Source organism: Myxocyprinus asiaticus, chromosome 36 (genome assembly GCF_019703515.2).
Source record: "Myxocyprinus asiaticus isolate MX2 ecotype Aquarium Trade chromosome 36, UBuf_Myxa_2, whole genome shotgun sequence".
NCBI lineage: Eukaryota > Metazoa > Chordata > Actinopteri > Cypriniformes > Catostomidae > Myxocyprinus > Myxocyprinus asiaticus.
The window spans coordinates 26978632-26999982 of record NC_059379.1 but is presented as its reverse complement, the minus strand read 5'-3'; the positions used below and the strand labels follow the sequence as shown (position 1 = coordinate 26999982).

At 37.9% G+C, this 21351-nt stretch overlaps 1 protein-coding gene across 2 annotated transcripts in view; it reads right to left on the bottom strand.

Annotated features, from left to right (window-relative positions):
• Positions 1-235: 235 nt before the first annotated feature.
• The window catches only part of LOC127427070 (myosin phosphatase Rho-interacting protein-like), a 106494-nt gene continuing 85378 nt past the window's right edge, over positions 236-21351 (bottom strand). Inside the window, exons 11-24 of one of the 2 annotated variants that reach the window (XM_051674416.1) lie at positions 19659-19727; positions 19469-19558; positions 18979-19088; positions 17633-18182; positions 16939-17076; positions 15180-15233; positions 8738-8885; positions 8395-8512; positions 7628-7787; positions 7271-7381; positions 7099-7185; positions 4994-5156; positions 4797-4882; positions 236-1238 (exon numbers count right to left, since the gene is read on the bottom strand). In XM_051674416.1, the coding sequence (XP_051530376.1) occupies positions 1167-1238; positions 4797-4882; positions 4994-5156; positions 7099-7185; positions 7271-7381; positions 7628-7787; positions 8395-8512; positions 8738-8885; positions 15180-15233; positions 16939-17076; positions 17633-18182; positions 18979-19088; positions 19469-19558; positions 19659-19727 (1956 nt within the window). In that variant the 3' untranslated portion in view covers positions 236-1166. The remainder of the gene's footprint in view (positions 1239-4796; positions 4883-4993; positions 5157-7098; positions 7186-7270; positions 7382-7627; positions 7788-8394; positions 8513-8737; positions 8886-15179; positions 15234-16938; positions 17077-17632; positions 18183-18978; positions 19089-19468; positions 19559-19658; positions 19728-21351) is intronic. The other variant, XM_051674417.1, reaches the window with a different exon arrangement.

Genomic DNA, 21351 nt, shown 5'->3' with positions numbered 1-21351 from the left:
TTCTTTTTCAGGATTTTTCATACTTTGCATATATAGTCGGTTTGACTCCAGGGGAAATTTTATTGAAAAGATAAAGGTGAATCCTAATAGTTAATTTCACCACAGGTTGTATTAAATTAAATGCATTAAGAATATGCATTCTTATGCAAGTTACTCATGAATATAATTTCATTATCCATACATTTTATTTCCCACATAGATTATTTCACAGAGTAATCAAAGAATCGGTGCCAAAGAGGGTGCAAAAATATTTATTGCTAATAAACCTGTTGTCAGTTTGTGTACATCTGCAGTATATATTTACAATAATGTATAGAGGAATGCAAATGTGAGAAAAAATCCATAACATTTAAATAAATACAAAGGACTGCCACTGAACAACACTACAGACTTTTATCAGCTTGAGGAAACATAATTCAAAACAAAAAAAACTCCCATTCACTTGAGTGGACCATTATTATTTTATAATGGAAACCTTCCATAAATGTATATACTTTACACCAGCCCAGACCCCTCCAGGTGTATTCTTTTTGTCTTAACAGTCATTATTATATCATAAGAAATGGTCCTATATTTAAAACATTCAGAGATGGCAATCGACACTTCCAAGCCAACATTGCAGGTACTAAAGCAGTGTCAACATATAAAAGGTCAGCAGTTAAATGATGCAAGCGTTGTGTCGTCTAATTGAAGCTATTTTACGCAGCCAGCCATCCCGTTTCACTAAAACAAAACAAAAAAAGAACTGGAGGGAATGTGCATACTGACCACATCTAGCGTAATACGCTACTGATAATTTCTTAGTGTTTGTTAATTGCGTACAATGCGCCAATAATTTGTAGTCGAGTCAATATAGTTACTTATTCCACTGGCGATGCACACAAACTAAAGAGTTAAAACAGTAGCTTACACAGTCATGTTTAGTGTATGCATGCTTGATGCTTCATTAAAACAAAGTATTTACATTAAGACATGGCAATGAAAAAAAAAAATGTCACAGTAACTGAAGTGCATGAAACACAGACTATAGACATAAAATTCAAACTTCACACCATGTTTAATATATGCCGTATGCTGTGACCAGTGTGTCTCTAAGTGATTAATTACTGGGCTAAAAATATGGTGAGTCTAATTAACATGCGGCAAGGCAGGTTGATGCGTTAATGTCAGAAGTCCTTAGTGTCCTTGTTGTCAAACAAGTGAAGTCTCTGCTCAGCCGTCAAACCTTCCTTGAGACTCTGAGGACAGAATGAGACAGACAATAAAGATAGTCAGATACACAACAGACGTACACAAGAGTTTTTTTTACACTGACACAAAGGGATGTTCCTATTTCTGATGGTTGCACTTTTGTTGTGAATTTAATGAAGCGGTTTTCAAATCTTTTGCTGAAATTCTAAATCCAATAAATGTCACGTTCAATAGCACAAATTTTAAAGAAAAAAAAAAGGATTGATATTGCTGTAAAAATGAGACAGATTATTTAAAAGACATTTTGTTGGCCATTTGCAATACAAATCCCTACTGATTTAAATTAGCGGTAGTCTCCTATTGCCAGACTATTCACTACGACATGTCTTTTCCATATTGTTGCTTATGCTACCTTTCACATGCTATCGAAATTATCCTACTTCCCACTTCTGAAGTCGTAATTATGAGCACGTCAAGTTGAACTGCTTTGTTGGCGGAAACATGGAGGACACCAGATTCATTAATGGATATTCCTTGGGGAAATCTTATTTTGACAAATAAATACATGCAAGCCAACTGGCTGACAATAATGGAATTTTGGTCAAATATATGCTATTTTCTCTGTGTAAAAATGTTTAATAAGCATCAAATATTTCCTGATATACGTAAATGCACATGACTGAAAAGGCAAGTGATAATATGGTAGCTGCATTTTGAAAAATTAATAAAACCATCATACGCTATTGAAACTGTACTCTTGTCCGCCATATTGAATGTTTACGTCTTCTCGTAAACTCAGGTATCAATTTAGTTTGCCCCAGTCGTTATTACAACTTAAAGGATCAGTTTCACCCAAAAATGAAAATTCTCTCATCATTTACTCACCCTCATGATATCCCAGATATGTATGATTTTCTTCTGCTGAACACAAATGAAGATTTTTGGAAGAATATATCAGCTCTGTAGGTCCATATAATGCAAGTGAATGGGTACTAAAATTTTGAAGCTCCAAAGTGCATACAGGCAGCATAAAAGTAATCTATACGACTCCAGTGGATTAAGCAATGTCTTCTGAAGCGAAAAGCAAAGTGCGTGTAAGAAATAGATACATTTTTAAAACTCTTTCTATTAAAAATGTTCACTTCCGGCCAGCTGTAATATGCACGGTCACGTAAACACATTGGAAAGTTCAGACGAGAACTGACACGTAAAATACAAAAAATACAGAAGCACTGTTTTGTTTACAACAGAGGAGGAATGTTACACAGAGGCTGAAGTAGTTTTGCTATAGATGTGTTTTTTTCTGTTTATTTTTCAAGATGGTGCTTGCGTGTGCTTATCTTGACTGCCTCGACCTTCTAAAAAACGTTACATTACATCTGCGGGCATCATCGCAAGAGGAAAGACTAACTTTTCACAGCTTCCCTATCAATGATCCTGAGCGACTGAAGCTATGGCTGCTCGCTGTTCACTGGGATACGAAAACACCCATTGAGTCACTAAAAATATTGAGGGTGTGCGGTGAACATTTTTGCCCAGCCGATTCTAGACCAGCCGAGGGATCTCACGATATCGACATGCCAAAGTGCTTACGTCATGCGAGAGGCAGTTTTAACTCCACCCTCGTGACTGTTCATACCACAGCTGGCCGGAAGCAAACATTTTTAGTAAAAAAGTTTTAAATATTGATCTATTACTTACACACACCTAGTGTTTCACTTGAAAAGACAATATTTAATCCACTGAAGTCGTATGGATTAATTTTATGATGGCTATATGTGCTTTTTGGAGCTTCAAGATTTTGGTCACCATTCACTTGCATTGTACAGAGCTGAAATATTCTCCCAAAAATCTCAATTTGTGTTCTGCAAAAGAAAGTAAGTCATACACAACTGGGATGGCATGAGGAGGAGTAAATGATGAGAGAATTTTCATTTTGATCTATCCCTTTAAGGGAGCGTTGTCGTGCAACTTCCGATTTCCGTTAATACCGATAGCACATGTAGGAAGCATTATTCTGGCCAAGAAACGCCCACTTGGACAGAAACGGACTGTCTGATTAGCATGTAAAATGACAAACCACACTTCACACTTTAGGAGCGAGTTTATCTGAAATAGATGATACCACAATAATAGACCAGAGTGGAAAAAAATGATTAAAATAATGGCATAAAGTTGCGAAAAGCCAACCAATCAGATCAGAGCTTGCAAAATCGAGAAAGTGCTTTTCAGTTTTGGGTGCAATATGTATCAGGCGGTGAGCAAACAGACTGTGGGCAGCCCACGGCACTTCAGAAGCTGACACTAAATTAGCAGTAACCTAAAACAATGCCAACTGATTGAAGCAGAGTTGTTCTGCCAGCAAATCCCAGAAATCCTGTGACCACTTAAACAAAACCCAGAGCCATACTAATTTAAACTACAAAAGTGAAAATGCATTGTACTGCATTTGTTACTTTTTGTGGAACTTAGGTGCGTTTATGTTTGAAATGTGAATGATGATCCAGATTAAGTTCCATTCTGATAAAGTGCTACCAAAGGGTGCCCTTGTGCCCAAGAGACAGTGATTCTGATGAACTATGAGAGGACGGGGGTCGAAGCGAGATGACATGAACAGCGCTTCAATCAGTACATACAATTTTGTCAACTGCAAATAACAGAGAATAACATGCATAATGGCAAAAAAAAAAAAAAAAATCAGGTGATCAATAAATCACTTTAATAAAAGTTGTTTGTTTATATATAAATCCCTTGGAATACAAAAAAGGATGATCTAATTCTTGAAGCAAGGGATGCATGGGGAGATTGGCATGTACTGTCCTTTCTAAGGGCATTTACCTAAAATTAGAGGTCAAAAGGTCTTCATGGTTTAGTCTTTAGCTGTCCCAGGGCATGTCACGACTCACAGACTGGGAACAGAGGGAAAGGGAGGAAACAAACATACACACCACTGTGTGTTAGAGAAGGGAATGTTTAAAAGACACTTTTCTTACCGCTACCTACCAGGCTTTCTCCTGCGGGACAGAACACACAGCACACAAAGTGTTGAGTTTCTAAACTGTGTAACTACTAAAAATGAATCCACTTAAGAAACTTCATCTACTAAACATGGGATTATTTAGAGACATTATTTTCCCACAGAAATACCATGGATCTTTTAATTGGAAAGGGAAATAAATGGTGGCCTGATGGTGGCAGTGTAAACTAACTAAATCTTAGACTATGAACAGTATGCTTATTGCCTGGTGGTTGTGTACTTGAGCTGTTTTCAGCTCTGTAAAACTTAAGAGGCCGTTCAGACCAAACACGTTTTTGCATCCGTCCACACTGTTTTTCAATTGTTGTCCTTCGTAAACATGCACTTTGACTGTTGCGCCGTATCTCGCTGTATCAGCGCCTTGCACAGCAGCACAAGTGTTAAGTTAAAAAGAACTTCAACTGTTAAAAACGCGCCACGAGACACCTACATTCTGCTCTATTCGTGGCGCTGCATCTTACCTTTTTTTTTGCGCAATAATGCGTTTGGTCTGAACGGCCCCTTGAGAAACTCAATGGACAGACTGCGGAGATGTAGGAGGATTGAATATTTTTGTCTGGAAACCTACCTTTGACCTCATGGCGCGCTCAGAGCGTTTTGCAGCTGCAGCTGCCATCTTTAAAATGTCTGGATTGCTTTTTGACTTCATGATATCTGAAAGACATAATGTGAAAGCCAACTGTTTCATAGCATCCCCAAAAATATGCATGATTACCTTTAATCAAAGTTTTACTGTGGCAGTTACTATAGTAATGAGGACTGTACCATAACCACCACGCTCCATGTCCTCCAGTGTGGGTTCTCCAAGTGCCTCATTGGCTTGCTGTAGCTGGTCACGAAGTCGCCCTATATCTCGCTCAGCTTTGGCCCTTACAATGCTCAGTTCTGTGTAGATGTCCTTGTATTTATCTGTTGCATATTTTTTATCCTATGACAGCAAAGATGGCATATCATGTGTTACTAACGTTAATTAATTGTCATACATTCTTAAGTTTTCTTGCCATTATGAAAAACATACACTACCATTTTGGCAGTGGCGAATTCTCAGGGCCTAACATGCCAAATAAATAAATATTTTTCATCCTTTCATTCTCAATCACCTTTTTGCCTATATATTTTTAATCACTTTCCACTCTTAATTAATCTACAAACATACAGAGAAAAATGAAAAGTTTATCCAGTCAGAATTTATTTCATGATGCTTATAAGCAAAGTGTGACAACTGTTTCACAATCGCATGCCTGAAGCAGCGCTTGAGTTTGTGCTCCACCCTGTCAGGTCTTCAGAATTTCCACAGAATCCCTCTACAGTGCAAATGAATAAGCAACTAAAGTCAGATTGTCAGATTCATCAGCCAATCAGATTGATTTATTTGTTCTTGGTGGGTGTGATCTTTAGGATATGTTCCGGTCGAGGCCTTCTAGCTGGCCTTGAGTGACACAATTACGCTTTAAGTGATGTAAGAGCGAAAAGCGTAAGATCAAGCTGCCAGACAAGTCGGCTGTCATCACTGCCGCTATCGCCATTGAGAAAGAGATCCTTATGGATTTAAAAACACGAGATGTTCTGCATGACTGTGTGATTGCTTAATTTATTAAACAGGAAAGGAGGACTGATTTTCACTTCAAGTAAATTGGTAAGTGCTTTTTGCATTGTTATAGCAACATCAGGAATTTTCTAAGTGTAAATTAGGCTGCTGGAGCATTCAGTGTCGGATCAAGTTTTGAAAAGTAGTGCTGCGTTCCATTCAACTCAGAAAGTCAGATTTTACAACCTACTAGGAAAAGTGCAATGGAATGCATCTTGAAGTCAGAGTTACAACTTGTAGGCTCGTGCAGAAATTCTCAGCTCTGATTTCGCCGAGATGCAGGGGCATGATGTCACACAAACATGTCGACACACAGGGAGATATACAAATTAAGTGATAAACATTCACTTTATTAAGTAATATCGATAAATGAGTTCGTTTCCACATTACATGATATTAAAGCTGGTTTAACAAACGCCTGCAGAAACAGGTGTATAAAACATGGTAAATTATAATCTCTTTTGATAATTGTACACCTGAAGCACAAATGCTAGCGCTGCAGCATTGTTTATCAGTTGGGTTGCTAGGAGACATCTCTAATGAGAGTCAAACCTCTGCTAAGCTAACGGGAGCATTGCAGTTTTGTTTTCTTAAACGTCATCTTCCGAATAGCGGAGAATAGAATGCATTTATGGTCAGAGATATCAAGTAGGAATATCCCACATTCAACTTGAATGGAACGCAGTATAACCGTGTACCCTGACAAAACGAAATTTATTGCAAGAAACATTTAAATCACGAATATTATTAGATAGATTTTTCCAGGTATTATAGACCTCCTTGGTAGATTCATATGAAAACTTATGATTTTTGAATGTCTGTTCGGGAGACGCTCATTTCACAAAACAGTCATGCTGGTTCTGGCTTTCGTGCATGGACGTGTTTTTAAAATGTCAATTGGTATTACTAGTTAGCTGCGACATAATGTATGATGCCCAAAGGCATAGGGTGTCTTATTCATTGTGAAACTGTGTTTTCGTAATGGCATGACTCACACTGAATTCCTAGACTTTAAATGCACGGCCCGCCACTGCAGTTTGGACATGACTGAATGCGTTTCTCATGATCTAAAAAAACCCTTTTGATCTAAGGCCTTGCTTCAAAACTTGAAATTATTTTTGTTCTTTGAAGATGATAAAATATAAGATGGCTTTGATTTAACATTTTTAACAATAATTCCCATACTTTTGACGACTTTACTATTATTTTAATATGTGGAAAATAGAGAGTACGTATATCCACATTTTTTGACAGGTAGTGTCATCAAAGGAGCAGCACTTACTCTTTGGGCAGTTTGGAGTTCATCTTTTAAAGAGTTTATCTCTTGCTTCAGGTACTGCACTTCTGACTCTTTCACCCTCAGCATTACCTGTAAACATAAGCAGGGCAATGAGGTTTTCTTCCCCAGCATGCTGTGAAAAATGGCTTGGATGGGGACAGCAGTTAACACAGACCTCCAGTTCATACAGCTCCTTTCCCTGTATGACATTGCCAGTGTCTCCGCCATCCTCGCTCGTCATCGATCGCATCTTGGTGATCTCAGCAGCCAGACGGTTGTTTAGCTCCTTTACAAAAATGAAAGGAAAACAGTTTGAGAATATCACAAATACAATGCAGCCAGATGAAAAACTAGAAGCCAGAAACAAAAGTGGGTTTTTTGTTTTGATTTCTGTGTTTACAGGTTTCTTAGATTTATTTGCATTAAAGTGATAGTTCACCCAAAAATGGAACAACATTATGGTGTGTGAAGGATGAAAGAAATGCAATTTTTGGGTGGTCAAACCCATTAATTCTTCACTGTCCGTGATTACCTGGTTGTGTGCATTAAGTTCCTGGTTCTCCCGTTGGCACTGTCTGAGAGCCTGTCTTTCAGCCTCAAGTGCCTGGGCCAGATGAGCATTCTCTAAGCACTTTTGAGAGTACTGTTCTGATAACACCTCAATCTCCCTCTGGTTCGACATCAGCTCTTCCCTACAACACACACACACAAGCCATTTTCTTCTTTTAATTCTTTAGATTAAACTAATGCTAACAGAGCAAGACCTCTTAGTCTAGACAGAAGTACAGCCAAGAGCATGAGGGAAGATTATGGGCATGTACACAAACAACGTCTCTGAATGAAACTGTGCAATCACTCCAGATTTGGCAAGGACATTGCCATCTTTGCACAGTTGCCCTAGGATACACTTGGCAACTGAAGCTAGTCATGCAGTCAGGATTTGGGCACTTGTCTTAAACTCTTTATCCACTTCTATTAATGTAGAAAGTCTTTGCTTATCACAGCTTTAACAGTCACATTAGAAGTAAATACACTAATGAAACCTAAAATATAATATATGCATAAAGATCATGTTGGGGAGAGAGGTAGGAGGTTTGGCTTTGTAAGCTTGTTTTAAGCTTTCCCTTTTACTTTGTTCAATTTATGTACAATTACATCCAAAAAAAAGACAAGTTGTTTATTTCGATGGTGAGAGAAACCTCCAAAGGAAGGAGAATGTGTGGTTGAGATATATTTAACTCCATTATAAGTGCAAGCTGCTATCGTGCACTGACATAGCATAAAGGATTAACAACTGACTCGTGTTGCTTGCGGATTTCCTCAATGTCTGCATTTTCAGTGTTGCTGTTGGCCTTGCGTGCTTTCTCCAATTCCCTCTCGAGCTCCGTCCGATGTGCATTCTTCATTGCTTCAATAGCTAATCAAATAAAAAACATAATTAAAAATCTGTATATATATATATATATATATATATATTTTTTTTTTCTTAATCAGAAATCAGCACATAAAAAGATCAATGCAGCTAAAACAAAACACAAACCAAAACTGAACACCCCCCACAAAACAACACAAAGAAAAAAACAAAAACAGAACCAAAAAACTGGAAACAAATGTGATTCTTGCTCTTTTCATCCTGACTAACCAGATATAGTGGCTGCTGTCTCCTCTGCTAGCAGTCTTTCTTTTTCATCCTGCAGTTTCTCCAGTTCCCGCTGGTGCTTTTTCTGCAGCTCGTCTATCACCTTCTGGTGGGACTCTTCCATGGCAGCAAAGCCTCGTTCACACGTAGCCTGTAGGGATGGGAAGGAATCGGGCAACAGGGAGCAGCAGTTTAGTTCACCATGTTTGAATGAACTGTAGTTCACTACGTTTTTGACAAGGACAACATTTACACAGACAACAGAGTTAAGTGATGTGTGGACAGAGCGGTGTCCACACAAATCTAGGCGTTAATAACCTACGAAGAACATAAAGGGGACACAGAGGCCAGTGAGAGATGGCTTTGTTAAAGTAACATAATTCCGCCCATAACAGTGGGACTATGTCATAGACTGGCCCCAAAAAGTATATGGACACATAAACGACACTTAAACATTTATGAATGTCATGAATGTATTAACCGCATTAGATACAAAATATCAAACCAAATGGCATTTACTTAAAAGAAAGATAGCACAAGCGCAATTTTTAACCAATTCACAAAAAGTTTGTTAGGTTTTAAATGATAAAACGCTAGATCTGTAGTAAAGATACGATCTTTAGTCCAAATTTTTGATACTGTTCAAAAAGTAAGATAAAAAGTACTCAAGACACTTTTTGGATGTCCACAACCTGAACTTGAGGGAACGGATTTCATACATTCGCTAAAATAACCTTGAGACTAATTGGTAAGTAATCCGAAAATTCTAGTTGATTTATTGTAGATGCCATCTTGTTTGATGTTTTGTTTTTTAATGCAGTGAAAATCATAAATTTAAGTTCAGATTAAGTGTCCAAATACTTTTTGTGGCCACTGTGTATAGTCTGATTTGTCAGTGACTTTAATTGGCTAACATAGTGGAGTGTGGGCCATGTCTTTAAAAAAAAAAAAAAAAAAAAAAAAAACACACAATTAGGAATAGAGCTTACTCTACACCAACAAGGCTGAGAGCATAATTTCAGTACAAGTTTCCACAAGAGAAGATTTCAATGCCCTTCCGACTGTGCAAATCCAAACATATTTCCGCTGTCTATTCAATGGCCCTAATCTCGGTACTCAGTCATAGATGCTGTCAAGCTCTCTATAGGCGTGATGAAGCAGTTGTTTTTACAGAGCGAAGTTCCAGGGACAAGGCCTGTCTCAAAGCACTGCATTACAGCAGGCCAACTCCTGCTGAGTGCAGAAAAGCTTCCTGTCCCCATGTCACCCCAAAGCCACACCTGCACTTGTTTATTCACCAGGCTCTCTGGGTAGAAAATCTAATTTCCTCTTTTGTCAAGACCAGTGCACAGCCAAGTACCACATATTAATGACAAATGTTATAAGATTGAGTTTTTGCCAGTTTAAGTTTAATTGTCTTCAATAAGTCCAATTGGTCCCATTAAGTAGTAAAAAATAAAATTCATAGCCAAATCAATTTGAAACCAACTGTATGCATTAAAAGTATAATATGTAAATGTAAATGAGTAAAACAAACTAAGAATATTCTTGTAACCCTAAGAGAGGGAAAAGAGAGGGAAAAATAAAACTAAACTGTCATGCCTTACAAGAATGAATGCAAGCTAACTAATGGTTGCAAACAGAAAATATCTACAAAATAAATTTAAGAAATTAAAACTATTTTCATGAGACAAAATACAAATAAAGATTCAAACTGCCAGAACAAATACCAATGCTGGTTAATTCATGCCAACCCCACTCATCAGTTTATCACAAACAATGGTTTAATGTTATGGTTAAGGATTTGTCTGTGACTGCAAAATAACCTAGTCAGGAACCGGCTCCATTGCATACTGAAACAATATAATAGATATACAGCCATGATGGTTAAATCCCACTAAAAAGAGCTTTCCTAGTTTATTTTTCAATCCAGCAACTGTGACAGGAGACAATAGAAAGCCGAAACATACTTCACACAAGTACGCAAAAGCAGATGCGAGCGTTTGGCCAACGCGTGGTCCCGTTGTACATATATTATGTGTGCTCTTGCATTGCTCTGGCGGTTACAAACCTCAGACCACAAAAGGGCAATCGATTTTTTAGGTGTGACCACGAAACCAGGAAAATGCTGCCTTCGGAGGCTGTATACAGAGGCAGGATGAAAATAAGGTGCTTTTCAAACTGTTCGGAGACCAGTTCCTTAAAGAGTTCCATTCATTCAAAACAGCTGTCAGTTAAGCTGTTAACTGATTAGGCAGCAAGTCAGCTGCCCAAGTTTTCGGATGCAGCCCGGATGTGGTAAATGAGTCGATAGTTGAGGAGTGGGGAGAGACATGGAGAAAAAACACGTTTGTTTGAATGGACTGGGGACAAAAAGTCTAATATATTTTTCGAATAGATTCAACAATTCAACTAATTGCTGCCATGACAGTTGTTGATTGAAAGAAGAAAATCCACTCTAGAGCCCCTTGCGGCAATGCTGAGAATGTAGCGTGTACTTGCGTTGTGTTATGAATCGAGCGCTCACACATTTCACAATGCAACGACGCGTGAAATCGAGCTTGCAAAGCAAGGTGCCTCTGCATTCATGTACTTGCGTATAGTATGTCTGGGCCTAGATTCTAAAAAAAAATATATATATATATTTTGCTGTTTTGGGTCAGGATTTGGACATTTTGGAAATTACAGATGTTCTGCGAGTTGGAACAACAATTAAATACAAACAAATTATTCTAAAGTTTCTGTTTTAAAGGAATATTCAGAGTTCAATACAAGTTAAGCTCAATCGACATCATTTGACAATACATTTTGACTTGCCACTTTTCTAAAAAAAAACAAACAAAAAAAAACCTAGGTTACAGTGAGGCACTTACAATGGAAGTGAATGGAGGCCAATTTTTGAACGTTAAAATACTTACTTTTTTCAGAAGTATAGCCACAAGACGTAAACAATATGCATGTAAACATGATTTAAGTGTGATAAAAATCACATACTAAAGTTATAGCCAATTCCTTGTCTTTCACATTTAAACTTTCATAGAAAATAGCTTAAAATGAAACATATAAGTGCTTGCTTTGTTACTTTGTAACTGTTAATTTTTAAGAAGCTGGAATTTTGCAGTCAAAGATAAGCAGCTTATGCATAGAACTAGTATCGCATTGAGCAATGGCTGTTAATCAGGCAAAGAGGTTAAGTAAGATAAATGTAAAGAAAAAAATAAACAAGTTTTCCAAGATCCAAGTAAACCAGGTGAACCACCTATAACTCTGACAAATGCAGTTTTCCCTGTTGCATCTTGCACAAAAAATAAAAAAATACTTCAAGAATTTTACAGAATATCTAGACAGGGTTCCTGTAGCTCAACTGGTAGAGCATAGTACTAGCAATGCCAAGATCATGGGTTCAATTCTCAGTGAACACACAAACTGATAAAATGTATACCCTGAATGCACTGTAAGTAACATATAAAAGCATCTGCCAAATGCATAAATGTAAATGTTAGGGTTATGCCGTGAAGCATTCTCCAATAAGTCTATAGAATACATTCTTTAATGTTTTCAGTTGGAATTGTATTCGCTAGAAATGGTTTACTGCACACTCCCAAACCAATGAGAGCATCCATTAAGTTGATTCTTATTTTCCCCCTGCTACCTTATCACAGTTGGCTCATCCACACTCCTAATACTTAAAACGTACATGCATATCTAAGTTAGCCATGCATCACTGGTGATAGATCTTAGGCTAGACCAAAGCACCACAAAGCAGTGTTAGTATGAAAAAAGTAGGGGAAAGGGTCAGATTTAAGGTTGCCACATGAAGTCATTATGGACGGAGAACAGCAAGGACACAGAACTCCTTGACCTTTAAGTTTCCCAGGTCTTTCTCGTATTTCAGACGAAGCAATGTCGCATCCCCCTCACAATTTCGTCGATTCATTTCCTCAGTCAAGTCAGACACCTGGGACACAAGCTTTTTTATTCGCAGCTTGAGGGAATTTGAGTTTGGTTTGCCATCCTCTTCAGGCTCAGCAACATCAGGGCCCACAGCAACCGTAAGTTCTTCCATCTCATGGCTGAAGTGTGCTATTAAGTTATGACACTCCATCTCATGCTTCTTCTTAAGGTTCTCCATGCAAACAGTCAGGGAGTCAATCTCTTTCACATTCTCTTCTGACCTCAGCCTCAGAGTCTCACCAGCCTTAGCCACTTCCTGTCGTAGTTTCTCTGCTTCTTGATCATATACTTCCTTTAATTCTCGTAGCTCCTTTTTATGCTTGGCCACCATGTCCTGAAGCTGAATGGCCTTATCTAGGAAGTCAGTTGGCTCTCCCTCTATCTGAATGTGGGTGACACCCATTGAGTCCCCACTCATGGGACTCTGGAAACTTGACTCGACTTGGGTCTGCTCAAGTTCCGATCTGAGCTTTATGTTTTGCACTCTCAAATCAGAACAATTTGCACAGGCAGCTAGATCTAGATGTGTCCCTCTTCCTAACTCTTTCTTCTCCAAAAAGCTCTGCTGAATTACCAAGTACGTACACATTACATCCATGATGGCTTCACGAATGTACTCAGACCAGTGTCTCTCTTGAGTCCCATAGCTTGAAAGAGTCAAAGCTAAGGACTGGAGTTGCTCATTTGTACATTCCCTAATAGCTGAAGCTGTCCAATTCCACAACACCACTTTCTTTTGTATGACTTCGTAGAGATTTTTCATAATACAGGAATTAGTGGGATCATCAAACAACTGATTCAAAATGTCAAAATTCGATTTCATGGTTGTCTCTTCATTCCATATATTTTCATGTCCAGCTCTTTGTATTTCTTGGACACTAGAGAGCTCGTTTATAAAAAGCAGCACTTTACTGTCAACTAGCATACGCTCTACAACATTCCTTATGGCTGCAAGGGCTTGCTCTTGCCCAGAGCCTTTTTGACAGACCTCTAAGCCACCTAAAACTACATGTAGAATCTTTCTCTCAAACATTTCCTTAATCATTCCTGTCTGATTCCTGTCTAAAGTGTTTGTCTCCAAGCGAATGCTGGACGAATGACATTTCTTAATTTCCTCATTGCCACTTATCAACATGTCAAGAACACGATTAAGAGACTCAGACTTTCTCTTGAACTCTTCCACCACTTCCTCAATCAAACCATCATGTGTGAGTGATTCTTCTCTCTGCATCAACTTCTGGCTCCCACTTTCTGTTCCTGGTTCGCTACCAAGCGTTACTTCAGTTCCTGCCTTCTCCTTCAACGTTCTAATTTCTCTTTCAGCATTAAAAAGCATTTGACCAAACATCCTTTCTGCTTCTTCATTTTTTGTAATCAGCTCTGTATTTTGGGACTGACATTCTCTACAGATCTGCTCAGCATTTTGAAGCATCTGCTCCTTCTCTGAAAGCTTGGTGAGAAGGATCTTCATTTGGTGTTTGAGTTCTTCTGTCTCTGTAGGCAACTCTTTGTCATCTTTTTCATTTTCTGCCATGTAAAATCCAAGACCCCTAAGGGTGGCCTCTTTAAGTTGCAGTCTTTTCTCTGTATCTTTCAAATTATTGCCAAGCACCTCCAATTTAATAAGAGCCTCCTGCAGCTTCTGCGATTTTTCACTGAGTTCTCGCTCGTAAAAAATTTGATCTGTGGAAGTTGTCTCTTTGTCTTCCTGCACAGTCATATCCTGGTTTACGTTGCCTTGTGGATATTGCTGACTGCTACGGAGTCTACAAAGCTCTGCTTTTAGCCTATCTATTTCTCTATCCGCTTCCCTCAACTGGTTAACAATTTCCTGATAACGCTGGTTCAAAGCGACATTTTCATTTGCTAGCAATTCGACCTGCTGTGACAGATGCCTGCTCGTCATTTCCGAATGGTCTTCTGTTACACAAGCTGATGTGAGACCCTCTATTTTCTGTCTCTGGACTCTTCCCAACATGTCCTCCATGGTGACCAAATGAGCTTCGTAATGCCGGATGCAGTCTCCAGCCTTTTCCAGGTTTTTCCTCATTGTCTCATTCTCAACTTCCTGTTGGTTCTTGAAGCTTTCCAACAGTTTCTGGCATTGCGTCATTTCACCTGACCTACTATGCTCACTTCTTTCCTGTACTTGAGGACAATCTACCCAAACATATTCGCTATGTGAGTGCATAAGCTTTATCAGCTCCCTTAGTGTCAGAGGCTTACTGGCATCTATCAAGCCCTCAAGCTCACTAATTTTGCCCTCACTATCTAGAAGTGTAAAACTGATTGTTTTTTGAATGGCATTTGAGGGATAGACCTCCGAGGGGGTAGTTTGTTTGGTGTCAGAAAGGTAAGGTTCCTTTGTGGACCAGTGTGAGAGAGAAAGGCCAAGCTGTGCCTGCATGTTGCGCTTTTTCAGTTCTTGCAGCTGTAGGAGCTCTTTGGTTTCCTGGTACTTCTTTGTTAAGCTCTGAGCTTGAGAACTAACCAGTTCTGTCCTCTTCATCTGGGGCTCTGTCTCAAGACTCAAAGGGGACTCCAGCTTGGAAAAGGGGACCAGACAGTTAATTAAAATTCAGCATAGGTGAATAACGCTAATTAATTTGTAGATTATAAATCAACAATTTTTCAAGAATTTTGAGAATTTGAGGTAAATTTACATTTCATTACAATAGTTATCAAACTATTAATGTTAAAGGGATAGTAAATGCACTCAGCCTCTTTCATGGATTGATGAAAATTAGAACGCTAGAAAAAAAAATTATGGCAAAGGTTAGTAAATCATATTGCATGCAAATTATGTGGTTAGAGTTGTTTCATGGGGTAAGTAATGCAAAATTAGTGCTAGCTAAGTATGCCAGTACAGTTACATGCCATACAGTTATAAGGCTGATGTTCTGATGTACATTGGCTCTTTCGAGAAACAAGTTAACAAAACTATTGAGCAACCATTATGTTTTTTTTTTTTTTTACCAAGTTTGTTCAAGTTCCATATCACAACAACAAATAAATAACCTTAAATGAATCCACAAAGCAACTAACTCAGTTCAAAACTGTAGTAAGTAGAGATGGAGATGTGTCCTTTGGTTAGCACTTGATATAAAGAACTTTGTCAAACTTAAAATGAAAACACCATATATTTTCTTTTACTAAACAGAAGACTTAATTGAAGGTAACACTATAAAATGAACTTAAAATGACTATTTTTTTTTTTTTTTTACTTCAGTCTTACACGAAGCATTAAAGAAGGCTGTAAACTGAACAACTGAATCTGATATGCAGACAACTTTTTGGAGAGGTCCAAATTAAGATCAGAAAACAATGCAAACAATATTTTGAACAAAAACTAAGATGACAAAAATGTACACACACATACAAACACACAGACACAAAAAAAAACACACGTACACCCTCCCAGATTTTTCAACTCTATAGCAAAAATGGAAAACCTCAAGAATAAGGTTACAAATGGAATGAATGAATGGTTAAATATGAATACATATAATGCAAATACGTCCTTAACAGGCATCTTTTCATATATAGTACTTGTCTGCAAAAGATACATTTTAGATACATTTTCTGCATCCTTGAGATATACTGATACTCACAGCATTTAGGGTTATAGACACCTGGGACAAATCTGTTATTGAAAAGTATTTGTTGTCTGCACCGTTTTCTCTGATTGGTTTCTTAAACTATTACAGAATTACTGATAAGATAATAATCAGAACTAAGAAAAATAAAAACATTTAAAATAAAATACTGTAAATGTTCTCTTAAAGTACTTTTTAAAAATGTGCATCAGTGAGTATGAATGTATCTGGAGGGTGAAATGAGTCTAAATTCTGAGAATGTTGTCATGCCACCATTTCATATTGATTAATTCATGTTCAATTATTGTTAATAAATTATATGTTGGAACATGCATTACAGCTTGCAGCTTGCATGAAACTGCAATTTTTAATGTGTCATTTCGGTCGAACACGGCAAGAGGAATCTTTCAAGAAGAGGCAAAAAGAGCATGAGAAACAAAATTGTTCATTTACATGCAATGATCTCTAGGCATGCAAAGCGACATGTTCGCAGCTTTGATGATAAAGATGGAAGCCATGTGGTTTATTTTTGCTTTTTTCTCTATTACTGACACACAATCTGTTTAATGGAAAAATGATATTAAATGCCTGAATACATTATGAAAAACATAAAGCCTCTAAGAAAACGATACTAATGACATAAATGTGGCCTACCGGTGAAATGTAACCCGCACGGATCTGCTGTTCCCTCTCGAGAACATCTTTGAGTCGACCCTCCAACTCTTGCTTGTGCCGATTGGAGTCCATCAAGTGCTGGTGGCAGCTCTCCAACTGAGCTTTCAGCTCTTCAACCTGGCAATGTCCACAACATAAAAGAATTTATGCCTAGAAAGGGGTGGGCATTATGACCAAACTGTTATATTATGGTATGAATATTTTTTTTATTAAAGTAATGGTATATCTCACAATATAGTTATTTTATATATTAATTAATCATGTGGTATTGCCCAGGTTTTAATAATGCAAAGAAAGAACATGTTTTACCAATAAAAGGTACTTAATCTCATTTTAGTATTTTTTCTTTATATTCAGAACCTGATAGATGCAAACCAAAAGATTATTCATGATAAATTAATGATAAATCTCTCATTACTTTAAGTCTAATTTAAAAACAACAGACTAAAAACATACAACAAACAATCCTGACTTTAAATAATGATTGGATAAACCACATTTGAACCCGCTGCAAAATAGCACCACTACCACACATCTCTACCGGATGACACATTTCTACAGTTGCACAGTATATACCGCCCAGTCTTAGTTTTTACCCCATCATATTTCATGGTCTTGAGATGATTTAACTTATATAAACTGATATCTTGCATTGGATTTTGCAGGCATATACCCCTTTTTTGTAGCTCTCTACTAGCTTCTCCAACTCTGTTGTGTCTGTGGTCTGAAGGGCTGAGGACAAGGGCACTCTCCTCTCCTCTCTGATGGGCGTCTTCTCCACCTGTTGCCAGCGCTGTTCTATTTCATCCTCCACCCTCTGCTGCTGCTCAACAGGTGGGGGCTGTGCATCTACCTGGACCACACCCCCACTCTCAAAGTCCATCTTTGCACTGTCAGTGGCAGGATCGAAAGATGAGCCGGTGACACTCTCATACCTCCTTCGCCTTTCCTCCCTCCTCTTCAAGCGCTCTGCATTGGTTAGCTCGGCCTGCAAGGTGTCCGCCTCATGCGCTCTTTGCTGGGCCAGAGCCTGGGCGATAGGACGAAACTCAGCCCAGTCAAAAGTTTTGGAACGTCCTTCACGCCTCCGTTCCCTAGCACGGCTCTTCTTTACTCCAATGTCCCGCTCTACCGAGGACACCTTGGAGGAAGGGGAGTCCTGAGTGACGTCAGGCCGGGCTAGACCCCCAAAGGGTCCACAAGAACCATGGTCATCCGTCAGGCTGTTTAATAAACAAAAAAATTTAACGATTGGGAAATTAAGGAAAAAATATATATTTATTTCAAATGTCTTTACTACTAAGTACTTACATTAAAATTGACTTATTTTGGTCAAATGTGTTACATTTTAAGTTTGAAACTGTAAAACCTAAATCTTCCTTACCCATACCCCAACCTTGGTAGCAGCAAATGTGAATTTCACAAGTTTCACTGAACAATACATATGTATACAATAACTACACTGTCTCAAATGCATACTTTAAAAAAAAAAAAAAATGTATCCCCATTTCTCCCAATTGGAATGCCCAATTCCCACTACTTAGTAGGTCCTTGTGGTGGCGCGGTTACTCACCTCAATCCGTGTGGCAGAGGACAAGTCTCAGTTGCCTCCGCTTCTGAGACAGTCAATCCGTGCATCTTATCACGTGGCTCGTTGTGCGTGACACCACGGAGACTCACAGCATGTGGAGGCTCATGCTACTCTCCGTAATCTACGAACAACTTACCATGCGCCCCATTGAGAGTGAGAACCCCTAATCACAACCACGAGGAGGTTACCCTATGTGACTCTACCCTCCTTAGCAACCGGGCCAATTTATTTGCTTAGGAGACCTGGCTGAAGTCACTCAGCACGCCCTGGATTCGAACTCGTGACTCCAGGGGTGGTAGTCAGTGTCAATACTCGCTGAGCTACCCAGGCCCCAAATGCATACTTTTTTAATGTAGGTAAATGGTACTCAAATTCATCTTCAAGTAGGACTTTCATATAATTTTATGGCATCATGCAAAGTAACAGACCTAGCAACATCTGGGGCGGTGGATGGCCGGACATTTTTCATGACTGCTTGGATCCAGTTGCGTCGTATTCCTGCAGTCATGGCAGAGAGAGTGTGCACCCCCTCTTGAGTCTACAGTAAACAAAATTGAGCAGAAAAAAATTAGAAAAACCATCTGATTTATGAATGATATTTAAACAAGTACAAATACTTTTTTTCATTTGCATGCTAAAGGACAGAACATCTACAATCTAAGACTGGAAGATTTGTCCCTACATTGCTTTGATACCATTTAGTCATTTTTTTTTTTACAAATGTCATGTACAATGTACCAACAATACCAAGTATAGATGTTTGGTTAGAAGGCATCAGACCCAAATACAACTAAATAAAACATCTCTTTATCATAAAGTGTCAAATATTAAAACAGTTGGGAGGAAAACATAACCCATCTGCATCACTACGAGAACTTAAAACTACAGCAAATGCATGTTACCTTTAAACACACTTACATGAATCTGGAAGCCATAGTTCCGTTGAGCTTGATACTCTGTAACATTATAGGATGTACTGAGGTCAATTTCTCCATCAAGATCAGATGCCTGTTGAAACACACACACACACAAAAATTACAACAATAAGGGTAATTGTTGAAAAAAATCTAGGGGGAAAAATGCACTGTTAACAGGTACTGTAAATTACCTCTTCAGCAATAGAATCCTTGTAGTATCGTAGACTGTGATCTGTCAGCACAAACCAATACTTCTTCCACTAAAACAGAAAGACAATAAATAAAAAAATAAATGTATCATTACACAGAAACCTTGGTCCTAGAAAACCCTGCATCTATCCGATGGGCAGGTTTTCTAAGACACTTTATACTTCTTTAAAGTCCATGCGGGGGAAAAGTAGAAGCTATATCCTTTCAACTTTGACCTACTAAAGCAGTACAATCAAAGTGTACTATGCCTTTAAAAAGCATCAGTGCATGCTTTGAGTGAGGGCCAAGCAATTGAGCCAAATAACTTTGATCAATGATCAATGCAATGTCAGAAAACAGCTTTCAATCTTTAGTAAATAGAGATGATGCATTTAAAACTTTGAGAACCATCTCTACAAATACTGAATACCACATACAAAATTCAATAAGAATTTCAGTTTAAAAGACATTTATTGTATAATGTATATTTAAAGGAATAGTTCAACCAAAAGTGAAAATTCTCTCATCATTTACTCTTATGCCATCCCAGATGTGTGTGACTGACTTTCTTCAGCAGAACACAAATGTAGATTTTTAGAAGAATTTCAAGGCTCTTTTGGTCCATACAATGCAAGTGAATGGGTGCCAAAACAGTTCAATATTTAAATCAATTTTTTACTATATATTCTCCTCCCTGCTCAGTCAGGCTGCACTTCAATTTTCACTTTGTTTTTGGTGATTCACATTCTTCATGCATATGCCCCCTACTGGGCAGGGGGAAGAATTTCAAGCAAAAATTTACTTAAATATTGCTCTGTTTCTCACCCACACCTATAATATCACTTCAGAAAATATGGATTTAACCACTGAAGTCATTTGGATTACTTTTATGCTGCCTTTATGTGACTTTTGGAGTGTCAAAATTTTGGCACCCATTCACTTGTATTGTATGGACCTACAGAGTTGAAATAATCTTAATTTGTGTGCTGTAGAATAAAGAAAGTCATACACATCTAGGATGGCATGAGGGTGAGTAAATCAAGTGAGAATGTTTATTTCTGGGTGAACTATCCCTTTAAGCACCTGTTAAATGAGACCTTTTAACTAATCCATGAGAAATAAATGTTTCCATGCTTTGTTTTCCCCCAGGGGAAATATAATTGACCATTGTAGCCAATTGGTTTTAACATGTTTAATGCAAGAAGAAAAATAATGTGGGGCATGTTTTCCACAGTGTTTTTTTTTTTTTTTTACTTTATGAACACAAGCAAAAATTATTTTTTATTAATTGCATGCATCAATGTAACAATACATATCAAAAAAGGAATCTTTACCTATATATATTTACTAGAACATTATACTATATTAAAAAAATACCATGCAGGGACTTCTGTGAACATTTTCAATGATGCTGAAAATTAACCCTTGAATCGGGTTTAAATTGATTCACTGAAATTAACAGTTTGAACTGATTTACAGATATAAATCTAAATTAACAACTCTAACACCATTTTTTCTACTGAAGTTTAAATCAGACGCTATTACAACTTCTGTTTTGAACTTGAGAGTTGCAAAACAAGGATTGAGAAATTAGTGTAATGACATGGTCTTTAAAAAAAAAACTATGGGGAAAAAAGTTCAAATCATCACGATATTCATTATGTTGCTTAATTATAGATCACTAGTAAAATCATC